The 19,537-nt window shown below is 54.4% G+C and overlaps 3 protein-coding genes across 3 annotated transcripts; 1 reads left to right on the plus strand and 2 right to left on the minus strand.

Annotated features, from left to right (window-relative positions):
* Positions 1–9,466: 9,466 nt before the first annotated feature.
* On the plus strand, positions 9,467–9,861 carry C8Q71DRAFT_858777 (uncharacterized protein; the record flags this gene model as incomplete). Its single annotated transcript, XM_047927556.1, has 2 exons — positions 9,467–9,495; positions 9,546–9,861. The coding sequence occupies 2 exons, from the start codon at positions 9,467–9,469 to the stop codon at positions 9,859–9,861; spliced, it is 345 nt and encodes a 114-aa protein (XP_047777544.1).
* Positions 9,862–12,185: 2,324 nt separating this feature from the next.
* Positions 12,186–13,329, minus strand: C8Q71DRAFT_797407 (uncharacterized protein; the record flags this gene model as incomplete). The annotated part of the gene is made up of 4 exons (XM_047925748.1): positions 12,186–12,451; positions 12,566–12,926; positions 12,988–13,051; positions 13,100–13,329. 4 exons carry the CDS (start codon positions 13,327–13,329, stop codon positions 12,186–12,188), a joined length of 921 nt encoding a protein of 306 aa, XP_047777545.1.
* Positions 13,330–15,108: 1,779 nt separating this feature from the next.
* C8Q71DRAFT_764050 (citrate synthase-like protein) lies at positions 15,109–19,441 on the minus strand. Its single transcript, XM_047924050.1, has 8 exons — positions 19,341–19,441; positions 18,972–19,282; positions 18,112–18,642; positions 16,854–18,055; positions 16,008–16,802; positions 15,768–15,958; positions 15,564–15,715; positions 15,109–15,513 (listed from the first exon to the last, which is right to left on the minus strand). Exons 1-8 carry the CDS (start codon positions 19,351–19,353, stop codon positions 15,247–15,249), a joined length of 3,462 nt encoding a protein of 1,153 aa, XP_047777546.1. The 5' UTR covers positions 19,354–19,441; the 3' UTR covers positions 15,109–15,246.
* Between the last annotated feature and the right edge of the window lie 96 nt (positions 19,442–19,537).

Consider the following 19,537-nt stretch of genomic DNA (forward strand, 5'->3'; position numbering starts at 1 on the left):
TCACGTCTTCCTTCCAGGAAGCGAGCAGCTTCCTGATTTGCCATGAGGGCAGCCAGCTGGCTCGGACCCTTACCCAGCTTCATGATCTTCTGCAAGTTACTGATGTTGTTGCTTGCAAAGATAACTGTTTCTGTGCTGCCTTCGACATGCTCCCAGACTTTGTTGGCTGCCTTTGCAGAGGCAAGAACCTCCGTGTCATAGCTAGTAGTGCGTCTGGCGCTGAACGTGCCTTCTGCAACCTTCTGAAGCTCCTTTGTGATAATCCACGCAGAAGCACATCACGTGTTATCCGGGATGTCCCGGTCAATGAGCACAGATCCATCGGTCCACATCACTAGGGTTTTCTTATCAAAGATAAGGTAGAAGGTGCGGGGTGTCCAGGTGTCTTTGATCCATGCTCTGAACTGTCTGCTAATTTTTCTGTCCTTTTTTGGAGGAGGATCATCTCACTTCTTATGCCGGTCTCGTTTTTCCCGGCTGAAGAACATCTTCTGGACTCGGTTATCATCTAAATTGATGAGCTGGTCTCCAGGTCGACATGCATCACTGTAATGAGAGAACTCCTCATTGCTGCGTTCAGCAATTTTTGTGTTGAACTTCCGAGTTTTCAGTGTTCTTATCTTATCAGTTATGTATGAATATGGACTTATGTTCTGCAATGTCAGATTACATACGTTCTTTGATGGACTTTGCCTAGATTACGTCATGTGACTTTAGTCCGGATCATTCCATGATATTCCACGACATTCCTTGATGTTCCATGATGTTCCATATCACTCCTTGATGTCCCATCATGTCTTATATCACTCTTTGATGTTCCATCATGTCTCATATTATTCCTGATGTTCCATCATGTTTCATATATCTCTCCACATCAAACTCCGAGTTTTGGCTTACTCAGCTGCTTACCAGCTTACTCATATCCCCAAAACCTCGGACTTAGTGCTTACTGATGAACCACTGATACAGCATGTGACCTGTATCAAATGTGTATATATGCTGGGCTGGTTTGCCCTGTAATGATAATGATCCTTCGTCCTCTCCTCTGCCAGCCAGCATAGGATCTTCCCTCTGGGACTGGTCTGTTCACTCACTCTTTAGTCCTTCACTGCCACTGGCTTACTAAGCCTCAAACCTCTTTCTTCAACATTTTGCAAACACCCTAAGTGGTGTGCGAGATGCCTTGCGGCTGCCCTCAATAAAGGGCATGACAACGTTGAGTTGGGAAGTAACCCACTCTTTACCCAGGATCGCCTTTGTGGGGTGGCCCTCGCCTAAAGTTCAAAGACGGAGCACGTAGCGCTCCATGTATTGGGTGATATTCTCTTTGAGGGGCACTAAGCCTGCCAGTGATTCCATTGCTCCAATGGGTGTGGTGCGGAAACACCCCGTAATCCATCTGCAAGCGCGAGCTTGGGCAGTGTGAACTTTGCAAAGTGTCCACCCAATTCCTTTCCAGCCCAGCTTCCACCTGAGCTGCACACCATAACAAATGAGCGGAAGCACATGCGCTATGTATAATTGTCTCTTCTGGGCCGGAGTGAATCCGCAAAGAGAGTTGCCTAACATTGATATTGATGATACCGTGCTAGCGACTTTGCAAGCGTAGAAACGAACATGCGATTTGAATGACAACTTTGGGTCAAAGTAGAACCCGAGGTATCTCATAGACGATGAAGGGACCACCCTCACGGTTTGGTTCCCAAGTGATAGAACCACATCTGGCCCGAAGGGCCGGTCTGGTCGCCATGGGTCCCAATGTTTCCAAAAATGGATGCACTCGAGTTTATCTGCTTCCACAGATAGCCCGAGCCTGATAAGGTCAAGCATTAGAGTGTGGAATATCACCTGTATTGTAGCACAGTTTAATTCCACTTGGGTAAGGTTGGACAAGTTCCGAGGAACTGCCACTAGGATGCCTCCATCATCAACAAAGAATTGGATGGAAGAGTTACCCAGCATCGGTTTCCCAACTGGGTATTGCTTATGTGACACTGGGGCAATATAGAATCCCGATGCAACAGGTGACAGTGATGAGCCTCATCCCATTCCAAGTGGAACAGCAGTTGCCTCCGTGACTTTGCCGTTGAATAGGTATTTGGTAAACCTTCCCACGAAGTAGTCGGCAAAGAAGTTGTAGAGGTTGTCTGCAAAGCCTTGCTTTCTGAATATTTCCACCATCATTTTGTGATTGATGGAAGGATAGAACTGTGACACGTCCAGCAACAGCACGGATGGTGTCATATTTCTGGCCCAGGCTTCATGCATGAAGTGCACAACTTGCATTCCTGCATCAACCGTACTGTGTTCAATAGTACCACCGAATTGGCATGGGTGTAAGATGCCATATTTCTGGCCATCAAACTGCATGTGCATTGCAAGAAGCTTCTCAAATAGCTTCCCAAACATGCTAAGAAGGTGTATTGGTCAATATGCTTTAGCTTTGCTATAATCCAGCTTATTAGGTTTTGGTATAACAACAGTGATGGACCTCTTAAAGATGTCCGGGAATTTGTGCAATTGAATGCATGCATTGTAATATGCCTTAAATAAGGCATAGACTTTAGATCCCCAGTTGATCATGTTAATCCTGTTCCCCTGTTTATCTTTAACTTCTTCAACCATGCGGAATATGTGTTTGCACCATTCCCAATTGACATGATCTTCGCCTCCAACCAACGTGTTTGACGTGTCAGCCAGATGTTCCGTGATCTCTTCCATAGAGATTTCGTTGAAGGGATGCTTCTCGAATTGCTTGAACTCTTCTCGAATTGTCTCATTGACTTCCTTCAGAATAGAAGGAGTGAATTGCTCTCTGAACTCTGTTTGGAGTTCATCCTGCAATTGGATAACGGATCCGTCGGTGCACTTGATCTGTACGCTAGCATCCAATTTCCTCAGCTTAGCCCAACTTACAAAGTTGGAGATGAGCTGGGGGTGGCAGTTTGACAGCATTTTGTCAAAGAATTCTTGCTTAGCGCTTTTTTAGAAGCACAGTGGAGAGAGTTGTTCACTTTACAGTGTCTATTGTTAGCCCCTTCGTAGAGCTTGTGGTAGTTTTGTACTGATTGGCATCTCTGCCTACCATACATAGAGCAAGGCCAATAAGGCCTCGCACTTTGTCACATGAGATGTTGCGCGTGTTAGACCAACATGCTCTACCTCATATTGATTCGCTTCTAGACTCAGTGGCTGGCCTTATGGCCGATGCCAGTCAGTTGTCAGACAAATTAGCACCTAACTGGTCTCCTATTGGACAGCAGGGTGATGCCCTTTGGTTCACCCCGTCACCAGGCAGGTGAATGCGTCGAGGGACTCTCTATTATGATACTCTGCATGTACCTACGTTGTACGGAGTCTAAACTCGGTGAATAAAAATAAATAAATAGAAATATAAAAAAATGCCTGCAGCCGTTTTTTTGCCCATGTACAGTGACCGGTGGATGACTGTACAGTCATTTGCATATTGATTTGACAGTCGTGTCGGAGGATTCTTTGTTTACTCTGTACAAACATTGCCATATCTGGAAGCTCTAGTGCACGCCCAGTGTAACGGCATGACACTCAACATCACTGCAGTCTTGAATTGTGTGTGGCCTTGAACAAGTGGTCTTGGCGGGAGCATCCGTTGTGGGTGCCTTGTGCAGTTGGGTGAGCTACAACACTGTTCATGTGTAGGTACTAGGCTTGCAATTGAGGCTTGGAGAATGCTGTGTATGTATTGCTTATACTGCAGTGACTCATATCTCTAACAGCTACATTGCCTACTGTAGGTATAAATTACATGGGCTATGGAGTCTCTAATTACGTGGCGCACGCGGATAGGCATCCGTCCCACGGTTCTCAGAAGTGACATCGTGTAATGTGGGGCACGTCAGCATGTCCGTCACGCTTCTGCTAGAGGGGTCGGACGTGCACCTCCAATCTGTATCAATGTTATGATTGAGACGTCTACTTGCATCGGAGTCTGACAAAAATGAACGTGTCCAAGGTGTCGAGATCATTGCCAAAGACCAGGGTAACCACACGACACCCTCGTATGTCTTGTTCTCCGACAACAAGCAGTTGATTGACGATGTCGCGAAGAACCAAGTTGCGATGAACCCCTGCAACACCGTCTTTGATGCAAAGCGTCTCATCAGTCGCAAGTGCATTAGTATGATGTGACTCTATGTACATGAGATCATAGCTCGTAATCTAAGTACATGAAGGTTACAGTATGCACGACATAAGGACTAGTATACAAGTGTACCAAAGTGAGTAGTATTAGCTGTGTGTGTGGTGTGCACACCAGTGCGACGGCGGGAGTCCATATTAGTGTATGTACATGCATGAGCCAAGACCGGAATCAACCAAGTCGTTCGAGCTCTGACTGAGAATGAGGAGCCGGCGCAGTGGCACAACGCAATGTGCGTGAATTGTTGGAGATGAGCCATTCGGCTACATCCATGTTAAACACGGGGTCTTGGACCATGCCGAAATGCACCTCTTCGCTCGGAAGGTTTGTGATGACATTGTGTGACTTGCGGTGCGATCAGTAAAAAGTCGGACCCCTGGTAATCAAGCAAAATCGAAGTTATGACATACTTAATGAGGTCCAATAGCACATGGTGCATCTCACCAGCATCCTCCTAAACAAGGATGATGCCGATGTTGGATGTGTGTATGGGGGAGTTCCATCCATCAAGCAGAACGTGAAGTGCATGGTTACGATGCTGGGATCACGCACAGTAAATACTCAATAACATCCAAATACAGAAAGCACATACCTCGAAATACGCCGTCAGATGAGGTGCCAAGTCCTCGTAAAGCCTCTCGACATCATCGCGGACTGTGTCCTTCAACGGCACTTTGAGATTTGGGTTCCGCGAGACAAGCCTTAACTCATCGAGATACTCCGGGTCTTCAACCGAGAGGAACGACCGCTTCCAAGCAGATACATGGACGGCAATGAGTGTGCGATGGCAAGCTTCTGAATATGGTGCTAGATGTTGTATAGCTGAGGGACCCTTTCCGTGCCGAACGTCGCAGCTTGCCGCAGCGGTGTGAAAGAGTCGCTCATGTAAATGTGGTCGGTGCGTGGGATTGCCGTACTTGCAATTGAGACGAAGGAAGATGATTGCCTTGCCGTTGATCAACTGTTGAAGTATAGACTTGGTGTAGTGTACATAGCACGGTGCGTGCAAATGGAACTCAATGACCTCTGCAAATAAAATGAGCACTGTGTGTGCCTAGATTAAAACCATGATGATATGAGACGTACCGAGGATCAGCTCATCGTCCTTTTGCAATAACTCTAAATCAGATAGCTTCGAGAGCTCGTTCAGCTCCCTCTCCGAGTCGTGCTCAGTGCCCTGAGGGAGGCTGGTCTGATTGCGCTTCCAAACGGGCTCAACGGTGGCGGGATTGAAAGGTAGATGTTGCGGCTGTGCATGCAGATGACACCTGCGTGGGAACGGGAGATAATGCGGACGGAATGGATGCCTGAGAACCTGAACTTGATGGAAGAGAAGGGTCTAGAAAGGAAGGATGTGACAGAGCTGGAGTACTACTAGTAGCGTGACCGTGAGTCTGAGTGATGTAATAAGGAGTAACGTTCGGGTGATGAGGGTTCATACCAGTACTGTAGTACTAATAGTAGTGACTGGCGTGTTCCGCACTCCTGACTCGAGGGGAGGCAATTAGTATTGGGTTGTCAATGGTGCGCATCACCTCATTTATAGGACGGGACAAGCTCGCACTCACCAGTCCCGTGCAGTTCAACAAAGACGACGCGTCGGCACGCGCATCTCGTGCTACATACAATGCAAACGCGTCGAGTGACGGGACACGTGTCGCTTGTAACTGTCGCATTACAGTATGTGACTCATTGTGACCTTACATGTCATGGGAAAAACTGGCGTGGAAACGGATGGCTCGCCCTGAGAACGGATGGCTGGGAAACGGATGGCTGGGAAACAGATGATATCTGCAGATATCCGCGGATAGCCCTATCCAAACCAAGCCCTGACAAGCCCCTCTAACGACTGGGCAATTTGGGCCCCGTTTACCTTGGTCACCCCGTGGGAATCGGGACTTGGTGAAATCGTGCATCTGCGCTCTGCACTCTTGACCTGGCTTTCAGCTTCATGCTTCCATACCAGCATTTGAATGTCAAATTGAGATATATTGGATGTCCCGTAGGTCACAGAATGTACAGTTGTATACGTATAGACTTGTGAATAGATTGCTCGCCTGCATGAAACCCCCAAGCACGCTGGCAATGCAGGTGGATGGGACATGTCCAAGGGCGAGAGGGGCCACCACCATCAATGCCGAGAAGAGAATATGCGGGAGGTGGAGAGGTGGAACCACACTCATGAGGAGCAGGTGAGTACGTTGAAGGAGTGCAAGTGAAGTGGTGCAGCCGTATTTAGCAAGAGCGGCATTGAATAGGCTGAATGCCGATACTGGTGAAGGGTCGGGTGGGCAAGGAGGCGGGGCAATGAGCGCGCGGGCGTGTGAGCAGGCGTGCGCCGAGCAGGCAATCATACGGGGATGCGGGGGTGCGGGTGAGTGAGTAAGCGAGCATGCACGTGGAAAGTGGATGGGTGTATGGGTGGGCGGGTCACTCACCGGCCTGCCCATCTGATCACCGCTGGCCTGCTCGCTCATTGACCTTGCCCCCCGCCCATGGTATCCGCCGTTTTGCTCGCGCTCGACCTTGCGTGTGTCGCATCTGTGCATCCCTGTTATGGACTGGGATTGCTAACTTACCAAGTACTTACTTAGTAACAACCGTCGGTAGTTACGTAATCGTAGTCGCCTTAGTTAAGAAATGAATTGAGGATTATCTCGTTGTGAAGAGGATTAACACAATGATTTGAGTAATCGACTTATGAGGATTAGTCGATCGAGAATCGATTTTGCTCAACAAGTTCAAGCACTAAGTTCGGAGTGGCACAGTAGTGCCTACGTTCTCAGTGAAGCTAAGAAACTTGGTTGATTGAAGTAAGTCGGTTACGACTTTAGTGAATAGAGCGTTACAACAATAGTTGAGGATGCCACTAAGCACGAACCCGACTCTAACCGTAGATCGATGAAGCTTACTCTTACCAAACCCTTCAGAGTAGCGCAAGGCTATACTATTGAAGGGGTCAAGGTAGATCGACTTAGCGCACGGCTATAAGTACGATTGACCTTAGTATGTCCAGTGCGGGGCTATGGACAATCGAGTGGCTCACACCGATGGATTGAAGTTCAAGAGAGTGTTATTCGTCTGGTCACTACCACAGTGTTTAAATACATTCAAAATGTACTAGAATATTCTACAAGAGAACAATAGCCTTTCCAATGCCCTCAGTCGAGTGCCCCGTATACTCATTGTTCTTAGACCGAACCGATTGGCTTTAGTTCGGTCACCCTTGCTGAGTCTAGACAAGTTGATCCCTCGACCGAGCAATCTCCGGGATCAGCTGATACTGACTCTAAAGGGTAAGTAAGGACTTGTACCGGAAAGGAAGGTCTTCGCCGTAAGTCACGTGTCAGCGCTTAACCACTTTGACAGGCTTTCGCGACTTAGGCAATCCCTTTGACGTTAGGCCTACCTAACAATCCCCGCCCACTCGTATCTGCCATGCCATTTGCCTATCCGGGCAGCTCGAGCGTTGGCCCAGTGGTTCAATGACCTGCTGGTCTGCTCGTGCACCCGTCCTCTTGTTTGTCCGCCAATCCCCTCGTTCACTCACCACCTCCCGCCCGCTCAGCCGACCACCCAGTGCCCAGACACATGCCTGTGGTCTGTTCATCGGCTGTGCTTGCGGGCAGGGCAGTTGCTCTGCGTATTCGCAGTCGGTGTGAGCTAGTATGTGCCTGCAGTCAACTCGCTCGCGTGTGCTTGCACTCACCTTGCGTCACCGCCTCTCGTATACCGACCTTCACGTTGAGTGCGGGTGCAGCAATGGTCGTTGGTCGCTTCCGCAGAGGTCGGGCGGCGAGTACTCGCGAGTCGAGACAGCGTGAGCGGGCGGGTCCTTGCCCATGAGTCGTCTGTCTTTGCGTCTCACGCGGACACGGCAATCCTTGTAGGTAGGCGAGGGTGACTGGGACGGACAGCCTGCTCCTTGCATTGCTGCCTGACCTTCAAAGCTCATTGCCTGAGACTAGAAGACTTGTCAGCATAGTTCCATTTGATATCACTTTACAGACCTACATTGCACGGGAAGTCATCAGGAAAATCCCCCCCTCGGAATTAGCATTAACGCTGCAACATCCACAGTATTACTGCGAATACGTGGGATTACTCCGCATGCCGACAGCCATTCATGACATTCTCGTGAAATCCTAGGTATGATAGGAATCGGTTCTGTATACTAAGTAATATTGGTGTCATTGATGTCATTCACTGTGTCAGGCACTAGGTTCACATACAGAACGAGAATAAGCATGGCATTCCGACACATGTACATAGTGGTACTAATATAAATTGTAGAGGCTATGGGGGCTTTGGTACTAAGTTGGACATGGTACATTCATTTAAGACGTTCTCGCTTGTCCAATGTACTGGAGGCTTACGCGCGGGCACGGTCAAGTACCCGCCCCGTGTGTACAGTCATCCCGGGTCCTCGCAGGCTGGCGCGGGTACGGATATTGGCGACGCATCAAGCGGGCGAGGAGAGTGGACGGCGAGCAAGCGTGCAAGGACGAGGGCGATCGCGCGGGAAAGCAGGGGGTGGACATGCGTGCGCCGTGCGGGCAATCGCCAGCAACTCGGAGGAGTGAGTGCGTAGACAGATGAGCAGGCGGCAGGACCTGCCCGCTGCCGGTCGCTGTGCATATAATGGGTACGTGCGGCCTGTGCTGCGCGCATGGCGTCCACTTGTCAGCCGTCGCTGTGGGTGGGGCATTTGCCCTGCGCACTGCTGGTCGCCATGTGCATCGCCTGAGCGGGTAGCTTGACCGGTTGCCCACCGGTCTACTCCCCTGCTAGCCTGCCTCCTCATCTGCCCCTGTCTGCTCGCCTGTCCACTCACCCGCCTGCGTGCTGGGAATTTGCCACGCCCGCTTGCGGTTGCCGTGCATGTCGCCTGGGTGTGCGCAGCTCAATCGCTTGGGTGCGACTTTGCTCGCGTTTGAGGGTGTGCTGCGTGCCGCGTGCTTGCATGCGAGTGGGTCGGGTGTGCGAACGCGCAGGTGGGAGGGGTGGGTGGTCGAGCAGGCGGGTATGTGTGCGCGTGAGTGCGCGTGAGTGAGCGTGTGCGCAGGCGGGCTAGGGGCATGGCGCACGTCCACAGCGAGATGTGCTGCTGATTCTTCAGTGTACATAGACACCGGTACTACCTATAGATCTTCGTTAACATGCTTGGAGGGAATGCTACTCACCTTTAATGAGCCCGGCTCCAACGATAAGACGACAGTAATGGCTGAGTCGCTGCGGCGGCCAAGTCGTGAAGGCCTGGATCTCGACCGGAGGAGAGCACGTGCCACGATGCCACTGCCACGTCAGGCGCTCCCAGAGTCCCAACTCTAAGTCTCCCTCCTCTTACTGCCTCACCCTCCCTCGCCAGCTCCCACCACGGCTTCATCCCCTACGCGTACCACCCCGATGTCGACATGCACTCTAGGCCCGACGAGGATGGCCTTATCTTTGACCCGACCTACGGTGAGTGCCGTGCCTGGTGGACGAACCTCAGCTGGCGCGGCGTCCTCAACGTCACCGTCACACTATCCCTCCTCGCCCTCTTCATATCCTACCCCATCATCTCCCACCACAACAACGTCCTCACCCACATCGCCACTGCCGACACCCACATCAACACCACTGGTCAATACGATTTCTCCTTCCACTGTCCCTTCATCTCTGCCGCTTCCCTGTTAATCTGACACATCATCCCCAGGTCCAACGTGCGGAGATACCCGCTGCCCTTCCCACAAGACACGCCATAGTACCCCGGATGCACGCGTATGCCCTCACCATGACGACGTCTCTCAGGTACGTTCACCCCTTTTCCTGCTATCTGTGCCTACTGTTTGTCTGCCGTTGTACCGTATGCATTTCCTGACTATCCTCGCTGCACTTCCCTAGCAGTCCGAGCCCCGCAGTCCAGTAATGTGCGCGTGTGAACACAATATGCAATTGGTGTCCACCTAGCTCGGGCCGTGGCCAAGCACCCCCGCTGCCCATGCCGGTCCCATCACAGCAATGTAGTAAGTCTTTCCCGGTCTCCTCGCAAACCGAACCTGAAGTTGACTGTATATGGACCATGCACGAGCATGAGCATACCCATGACACTCACTCGGCGCCAAGTGCCGCGGCGATGAGCTACAGAAGGACTGGAATCTCGTCAAGAGCCGGATCTGCGCAGGGTGAGTGTGTTCCTCATCTCATGCGAGGGAGGCGTGTAGACAGCTAGCATCTCTCCGCCTCGCCCTACAGGCCGCCTGTCTCGCCGCTCTAGCCAGTGTGGGTAGTTCATATAGTGTTGTTGAAGGTAACGTACTCTGTCATGTCGCTATCAGTTTTGCTTGTCTCGTTGTGATTGTTCTCTCCATTTACGACTTTTGCTCTTGTAATCTCGGACACCGGATCTGCGTAGTGTAACACTTGTTAGGCCCTTATGTAGTAGTACCATTGAATGCAGTGCAATACACGTTATGTTCTCTTCAGTATCCTGTGTGAATGGAAATAAGATGCCAGACTGCTGTGAATGTCCACGGAATACTGCAGAACAGATTGCTCATTACATAGGTATGTCAAGCAAATCCTTTGTAATTACACGTATTACGGAGTATTCATATTTGAACCCACCGGGACCAGGGAATTTTTGTCTTTACGAGAACAGAAAGAATAATCGGGATTACTATCAATATCATGGAATAACACTATGTTCTTGCTCATTCATCAGAGGTATTTTTCCTGATGCAATAGAGTGTATTCGAAGCGCGTTTGGTTTTGTATTAGCCGCGCTCCCTTTTGTATTATGGCCCGCCGTGGGGGGCCGGGAGACTGCTCTAATCCTTGGAAAAGGCTGATCTAACTAATCAAAGAGCCCAGCCGCATCGAAGAGGGCCAGTCTGGCCAATTGCGGTGCTCACCTGGGCAATGCTGGGGCAGGCGGGGCAGCCTGGCAGCGTCCCCAGTTTTTCACTGGCACGGGAATCATTGGTATTAGTGGGGAGCTCCAACGCCCATTTCGAATACACTTGAATGTGTTGCGAATGTGAGGGTCAGTGAGGGTCGCAGGCTGACAAGGCTGAGAGAGCAAGCAGCGCACGCTCAAATTCTCTAAGTCCCGTTTCCCACGGGTCGACCAAGGTAAACGGGGCCCAATTCGCCCAGCCGTTCTGGCGAACTGAGGAGTGCCACGACTGAATTTGAATTTCTTGACGCCAGAACGGCTGGGAACGAGCCTACAAATCAATATGCAAGTCACTGTAGCTGTCAGACATTGTTTGCCGCGTGGGAATCTGGGTGCACAGTCACGTGATATCTATCACCAGCGCATAAAACTGCTCGACGCACGTCTCCCTTCCTCACTCATTTACCGGACTCGCACTATTGTCCCCCTGTGACCGAACGCCTTCGGGCCCTTCTCGCAGGAGTCTACCGCTTGTCCCAGAGCGCACTCACCGCCCCAGCTGGAGCGCACGCCCTTCCCTTCGGGTTGTCGACGTCGTCGGCGCTGGCGTGCTTTTCCTTACCAGGGGTGGTACATTCCCTCCACTGTTTACTCGCTTTTCTATTGCTGCCCTCGACTCATGGTATCGGTCTAGACAATGGATTCAATGCTTATGTATGTTGTGTATGTAGTATGTACCAGTCAAATTGAACTTCTATGTTGTACGTAGTGTATGCACAAGATGCAATGCAACCTTCCAGACCCTCGACAGCCGGACTCGAGTGACAATGAGGCTGAAGCGCCACGTCAAGGAGGCAGCACGCCTGCGAGGGAAGGGAGGAGTAGAGCAGATCAAAAAGGACAGGTGTGTGTGGTCATACTGGGATGAGCTCTCAACACGAACCGCTACATCACCTCCGTCCGCGCACGTCAGACGGCTCCCCCTAACGTACGACGCGCCTTCCCCGACAGCGCGTCTCTACTGGCCGCATTCCGAATCCAAACTATACCCCAGGGAGCGTCCCACCACACCCGTCCTGTACCGCTACCAGTCGCCCCTCCCTACAATCGAGTATAGCCCGAACATGTTTAGGCCGTTGCGGGCTTCTTGTTCCCCTTTGCACCCTCCTTCCCGGGCACGAAGAGCCACCAAATCGCCACGATCGCCCGGATACCGCAACCAACGCCGAGGGTGCCCGCGGCGCCGATCTGGTCAATGAGAGCGCGGCCAACGAAGCCGCCGAGGAAAAGCGAGAAGATGGCGATGACCTTGTGGTCGCGGGAGATGATGTGGCGGTTGAGCTGGAAGAGCTTCGGGTCGGCCATGAGCTCGCACCACACGGTCGTCAGTACGACTGCAAAGGGAAGGTGTCAGTTCGATGATTCACGATGCTTCGGGGTCATGCGCGCGGCATCGGACAACACCTAGATCGCGGCGCGACCCAACCAGCTCACTGCAGAGTACCCACCAGTAGTCGTGAACTGCGTGTTGACCCGCTTGCCCATGATGCCCTGCAGGCCGATGCTCGCACTCATGAAGCCGAGCGCAACAAAGCCGAGTGCGTTCGTCCAGGCGGGGTTGAAGCGCTCGGTAGCGACGGAGATCTGGCCGCCCTGCCAGGCGGCGATGGCGGCGGCCATGGTGAAGAGGGCCTGGATGAAGGTGCCGAGCATGAGCCAGGCGCGGGACTGGGGCCCCATGCGGTCGCCGAGGCGGCCGATGAACGCGCCGGCATTGAAGGTGATGAGGGAGCAGAGGGCCTGCTGGTCGGCGATGTGGAAGGTGTGGTCGGTCGGCCTGGAGAATAGACGGGCGATGGCGAGGCCGAGCTGGGGATGAATGAGCGGGTGTGAGTGATAATACAAGGTAAGAGGGCTGCGTACGACGCACCTGGACCGTGTTTCCTGTCTGGAAACCTGCCCACACGAAGACGGCGGTGAACGCGACCGAGTCACTGGGAGACGGTGAATTTGTGAGGATCAGTGATACTGTCACCACGCACATGAAGCCGGTCATGAAGCAGAACGCAGCCAGCGGGATAGTGGCCTTGACTGGGCTGACATCGCCAAAGAAATGCTCTCTGGTGAAGAGGGTGGATGGCGAGACCCAGAGACGGGCGGTCTGCTGCATGGTCGTGACCGAGGCGGGGTGGGGGAGCTCTTCCGCTCTGTTCTCGGCGTAGTGCGGGCCGGGCGGGACATCGTCGCGCTTCTCGGAGCTGTGGGCGGACATGATGCCGGGCCTTCTCTGCGGGGGAGGGAGGGGGCGAGGGGGAAGATCTGGGACGCGAAACGAGCGGGACGGCCGGAGGGCACAGGGAGGAGGGCGGTGGCGGGGCCCGCTATTCTTGTACCGTCTCCTCCTCCATCGCGCAATGCGGCGAGCCGCCCAACCGCGCTCTCCCATTGGCCAGCGATGTTACGCCCGCCCAATCCCCGCCTGTGTCTCTCCCCGACTGCCATCCATCCCTTGGCCGAACAACACCGCAAATGTCCAACATGATTGCCAAGCATCCTCCCATGCCTTCCCGAAGATCTGTCTGGCGCGGTGGCTTTTTCTTCCGCTCAAACGGCACTGTGTCTACATCGAGTACACAAGTGCGAGCCAAGCTTCTTGGACAGTTTTATGAGACAGTATTCTTACCACGTCAAGAGCCCAGCGAAGTAAACATTTCTCGGCATGTCATGTATGGAATACACTTGCTCATAAAAGTCTGACGGCGTTACGTGTCTTCTCGCTTCCCGTCCAACTATTCTGTCAGACTGACGGGAGTAGGACAGTGTACCCTACTTAGGACGGACCTGGACGCGTTCCGAGTGCCACTGCCAAGTCACGGTCGCGACTGGTCCGCTTGGCTAACGAACTCTGGGGCCACTGCAACTGATCCGCGGAGAGGTCTGGTCTGAGACACTCAACTTCACAGCAAAATGAATTGCCCGAGGTAAGTCTACTGGACAGAGGTGGAGTCGAGCGACGCTGCGCACCCGAATGTGGTATGACGCACCCTTGTCTCTGTGTTGGACGGACTCAAATGCATTCCCACTCGGAGTGGTGCTCTCTCAGCGGAATCTTGGATTTGATTGGTCCGTAAAGTACTCACGGCACGTTCGACAGGAACCTATGATCGCGAGCTCTTCTTCCCTGCAGTCTGAGTTCCAGTCAGAGCGAGACCTCGAGAAGCGGCGGTACGATGATGACTGTGATGAGTCGAAAATTAAGCACGCTGGCAGCTTCTACGATTCGGTCAGTGAGCACGGAATCAAGTGATATGCCAATAAGAGGCCCACAGCGCTTTCACAGAACTTCCCTGAGACCATGTTCATCGACATACATTTCGAGGATCCTGTCTGGCATTCCGCATGACAGGCATCAACTCCTTGAGTTCAAGAATAGCGAGTACTATCTCAGCGGAACGCGAAGAAAACTCACCACCAAACGAGAACTTGCCCATTCCTGAAGTGATTGAGCCTGACAAGCCCGGACTAATCTCAGTCTGTGGGCTGACCTTGTTCAAGCTGGCTACCTATCCGGTTCGAAAGTCAGCGCCTCAACGAGTGAGTGGGCCCACGTCACTGCGGACAAAGCAGGTTGCGCGGAGCGCTTACATTGTCTGAACATTGTCAGAACGTGTATGTCAAGATCCGAATATTATCTATTTTCCTAGACCGAACATTGAAAAGCAGCCAATGAGGAGCCGTGCCTTTCAATGTTCGGTCACCGATAATAGTTCATGTTCGGATTTCGAGATGATATACTCATTCTAACGATGATCTGACACTTATCCGACGCCAAACAAAGGGGTTTGTCCGCAGTGCGTACTGACCTTGACAGAACATCTCGAGTACCGCCTCGATCACGACAGGCTCATCCTCCCTCCATAAGACACGCTCCACCTAGCCATGCTAGATCAGCCCGCGCTTCACGACAAAGGCAACATCGCCTCCGCTCGAGTCGCACCACGGAGTTAGATAGTCTCCGACTCTCCGTTGGGAGTTAGAGGGGCACAACAAAGAGAAGGAAACCGTCTATGTCGATGCATCATTAGTCGTTTACACATGCAGTTATAACTACGAAAGCGTGATAGATGTACTACAACAGCCCCAGTCCAATCCGCCCGCACCCAAGAACAGCATCGCACCCTCCGCCATCTTACGCCATCTTGCCGAGCACGCGCGGCTGCTGCAGGTCCGCCATGTTGATGAAGATGTCGTCGGCAGGGTGACGGTAGAGCGGCGCGCGGAGGCGCTTCTGGTCGAGGTGGTGGCCGATGAAGCCAATGCTGCGCCCGAGCACGAACAGGCCGTTCAGCGTGCCGATCCTGATGTACTCGTCCGCCTCCTCGGGCGCGAACGCGCCGCTGTCCCGGAGCAGGTCGACGAAGCAAACTGCGATGCAGCCGTCGACGTTCAGGATGAGCTGAAGCAAAGTCAGTAACGGGAAAGAAATGTGCAAGTGGATGCACGTACTGTGTCCTTCTTGGACGTCGTGACCTTCTCGACCGCGAGCGCGTAGTCGAGCAGGCTGTGGCTCGGGAAGTGCTTGTGCACATACTCCTTCACGAGCTCGACACGGAGGTCAGGGTTGTTGACGCTCTTGATCTTGTGGCCGATACCGCTGACTGTTGTCCTGGTCAGCACTTCCCCACCGCCATACATCACGGAGCCACTTACTCAGCTTGTTCTGCTTGCGGCATTGGTCAACGAACTCGCGCGGCGTGAGACCAGTGTCGCGCGCGCCAGAGAACATCGAAGCGGCCTCGTCGAGCGCACCACCGAAGCGGCTGCCGATGGTGAGGAGACCGGACGCGAGCGAGGAAATCAGGTCCTTGCCCGCACGGGTCGCGACGATGGTGTTCATCGCACTAGACGTCGTCAGTCTCACATCAAATGATCCCAGTGAAAGCTACTCACCCAGAGACAGCCGGACCGTGATCGGCAGTGAGCATGAGCACCATCTCAATGAACTTGGTCGCCCACGGCGGGAGGCGGCGCTTGAACCACAACAGAGATACGACACCGCCGAGGCCGATGTCCTCCTTGAAGACATCCGTGATGCGCATGCCGGCGTAGAGCAGCTCCTGGCCGCGCTCGTCCGAGATGGTCGAGATGAACGCCGCAGGCTTCCTGATGAGGCCGAGCTCCTGCGCCCACTTGTAGTCCATCGGGATGACGGGGGGCTCGCGCTCCGGCTTGGGCACGATCGCGCCGCTCGAAACAAGGCGCTCGTAGGTCTCCTTCAGCACCGCGGGGAGGTCCTCAAACGTGTCGGGCACAATGAAGCCCGCCGCGCGCATCGCGCGGTTCTTCGCGTCGGCCGTCTCCATGTCCGAGTTGGCCATGGAGCCCGCGTGCCCGAACTGCACCTCCGTCGTGAACATCTTCGCGCACGTCCCGATCGCCCATGCGACGATCGGCTTGCGGATGATGCCCTTCTTGACGGCTTCGATGACGCGGTATTCCTCCACACCGCCGACCTCGCCGAGCAGGACAAGCATCTTGCAGTCGGGGTCCTGCTCGTAGCGCAGGAGATGGTCGATGAAGGTCGAGCCGGGGTAGCGGTCACCACCGATGGCGATACCCTCGTAGGTGCCGTTCGTGACGAGCGAGAGGATGTTGTTGAGCTCGTTCGACATACCACCAGACTTGGATACGTAGCCAACGGAGCCTGCGCGGTAGAGCTTGGACGCGATGATGTTGTCCATCATACTGCAATGAAACCTGTCAGCCTGTATCGCTTCAAGCTAGACATCAACTCACCCTCCAGAGTTACCAATACGGAAGCAGCCCGGCTTGATACCACCAACAGTAGCAGGACCAATGATGAGGACGCCCTTCGCCTTCGCCGTGTGCAAGATCTCGCGCGCATGGCGCTCGGGCACACCCTCCGCAATGAGGGCGATGCACTTGATCTGAGCGAACTGGAAGATCTCGAGTGTGCTCGAGTACACACTGCGCGAGCTCGCAAAGTTCACAACAACGTCCGCATCGGGGTGCTTGCTCACCGCCTCCTCAACGCTGGTGTACACCGGCAAGAGGGTCTCCTTCGTGCCCCAGTAGAACTTCTGGATGTGGTGTCCACCGAAAGGGTAGATCATCGCCGCGACCGACGGCGCCTCGCGTCCGCACGAGTAGTCAAAGTCGAGCATGCCCTGAATGGCGCGGGGCTGGAGGCCGTACACGAACGCGCGTGTGCGGTCGTCAAAGGGGCGGAACGCGGGACGCGTGCCCTTGGCCTCGACGTTGTCGAAGCGCACGATCTGGTCGTTGGGCTGCGAGCGCTCGCCGTCGGGGCCAATCGAGCCGATGGCCGTCGCGGGGTCCGCGCTGGCCTTGATCGTGGGCGAGGGCGGGCCGACAGGGGTGGCAGCGATGGAGTGAACAGGGTTCTTGGGCTTGCCAGCGACGCCGAGTGCGAGAGGGACGATCTCGGTGATGTGCGTGTCGGGACCGTATACCTTGATGGGGACGCCGAGCGACTCGCCGAGGAGACGCATGGCCTTGAGGCCCTCCTGGTAGTTCGGGCCACCGCGACGGATGTAGATCTTGACGTTGTGCGCGATGAGCGGGGACTTGTACTCCTTGAGCGCGCGGATGATGCCCTTGAACGTAGCGGCGACGTTCGTGAAGTTGGCGATACCACCGCCAATGATGAGGATCTTGCCCTCGGAGTGGGGCGTGCCGCGGGTCATGAGGTCGATGATTGTCTTTGCGTACTCGTACGTCTGGCCCTCGGACGGCGCACCCGAGTACTCACCGTAGTTGGCGAGCTCGTGCGCGAAGCCGTGCGCAGCGATGGCGTCAGAGTACACAACGGAGGCACCACCACCCGCGACCATGGTCCAAATGCGACCCTCGGCGTTAAGCACGGTGAGCTTGAGCGAAGCACCGGTGGAGGCATCGAGCTTCTGGATGTACGCCTCCTCCTTGGTCAAATCACGACCGAAGGGAGCGGGCCAAACCTATCATGACGGAGCAAATGAGCACATAGCATAAATGAGGTTCGGACGCTACTTGCCATGGGCGGACCACGGTCAGCAGAGACAGTCTTGCCCTTCGAGGTCGTCGCCTGGCTGCCAGGCTCGTACACAGACAGGTCACGCGCGATCGCCCACCTGGGGCCGCAGATGGACTCCGCGGTCTGGTCGAGCTTCGCAGCCATATCGAGGTAGTAGATGGTCGGCGCACCGCCATCGACACCATCAAGGCAGATGAGCGGGTTGATCTCGAGGTACGCAAAGTGGAGGTCGACGTAGACCGAGTAGAGGCGGATGAGGAAGTCGACGAGGGTCGCCTTCTTCGCCTCGGGGACGTACTTGAGGAGGGTGTCCGCGATGGTCTTGCGGTCGGGCACGGGTGCGTTCACGTGGATCTGGAGGGTCAGTGCCTTCGCGTCGACGTCGCCGATGTCGACGCCGCCCTCGTGCGTGAAGAGGATGTTATCGCCATCACGGTCGGAGTTGATGCAGACGTAGTACTCGGTGTTGGAAGGGTGGGGGAGGAAGGGCTCGACGATGAAGTTGTTGAGCGTGCCTGTGATGGCCTCGACCTGCGTGTTCCGACAATCAGCTACGGTTCATCTCGCTTGTAAACTAGGCTGGCCAGAACAGCGAACGCGTCAAGAGGCCCGACGGAACGGAGAGAGCGTGTTGCGGCAGGGTCACGTGGTGACATAATCGGTACGCGCCTCGCCCACAACGCGAGGCGATGTATGTCCCCAACGCAGTGCTAGCGGACCAGGCTGCGCGTGCCCCCAGAATGGGGAGCGGAATGCAGGGATTCCACTGCGGGGGATCGTCCGCGTCGACAATTGACGCCATGGGGGCGGAAAGGAAACAAGACCGTTCGGAAGCGGGGAGGCATAGCGGAAATCCGTACCTTCTGCGGCTTCCCCGCGCGAGCCTGAATCCACTCCTTGGCCTCGTCCCAGGTCTTGTTGAGGGCAAGGAGCCCGGCCTTGCCTCGCCGCTTGATGAGCTGGTCGGGCTTCGCGACGAGTTTTGTGGTGAACACCCAGCTCGGGAGCTGCGTGTCGGGCGTGATGGCGTTCGTCTCCGGGTCCCACGACACCTGGGCAACCTTGGGGGCGGGGAAGGCGAACTTGGTGGCCAGCTGCCAGGAAGGGTCTACGGCGGGTGCGCGCTCGAGCCAGTAGGCCAGCAGGAGTTTCGCGTCGTACTCGCGGATGGCTGGGGTGGTGTAGCTGGTTAGCGATGGTAGAACAGATCAGGCGGAATCGGGGCGTACCTTTTGAAGACATGGCAGCAGCTGGTGGGTCGTGAGGAGGAGGGAAGGAGGGCGCGAGGGGCGATATTGGCTGGAGGGTATTTATCAGTCGGATGTCGCCTCACTTTGCGCTGGACGATATTCGAAAATGGGGAAATGGGCCTCCCCCAAGTTTCGCACGGTCCATCTCGCCACGGCCGTTCTGCGCTGCGATTGGC

Source organism: Rhodofomes roseus (assembly GCF_022264815.1).
Source record: "Rhodofomes roseus strain CIRM-BRFM 1785 chromosome Unknown C8Q71scaffold_13, whole genome shotgun sequence".
In the NCBI taxonomy this organism is placed as follows: domain Eukaryota; kingdom Fungi; phylum Basidiomycota; class Agaricomycetes; order Polyporales; family Fomitopsidaceae; genus Rhodofomes; species Rhodofomes roseus.

Bases quoted from the DNA above. Each gene is read 5' to 3' on its own strand.
- C8Q71DRAFT_764050 (XM_047924050.1), bottom strand. The intron at 18,643-18,971 runs GTACGGATTTCC...CGGAACACGCAG, and splicing joins GCGCGGGGAAGCCGCAGAAG to GTCGAGGCCATCACAGGCAC. The intron at 15,716-15,767 runs GTAAGTGGCTCC...CCAGGACAACAG, and splicing joins CCGCAAGCAGAACAAGCTGA to TCAGCGGTATCGGCCACAAG.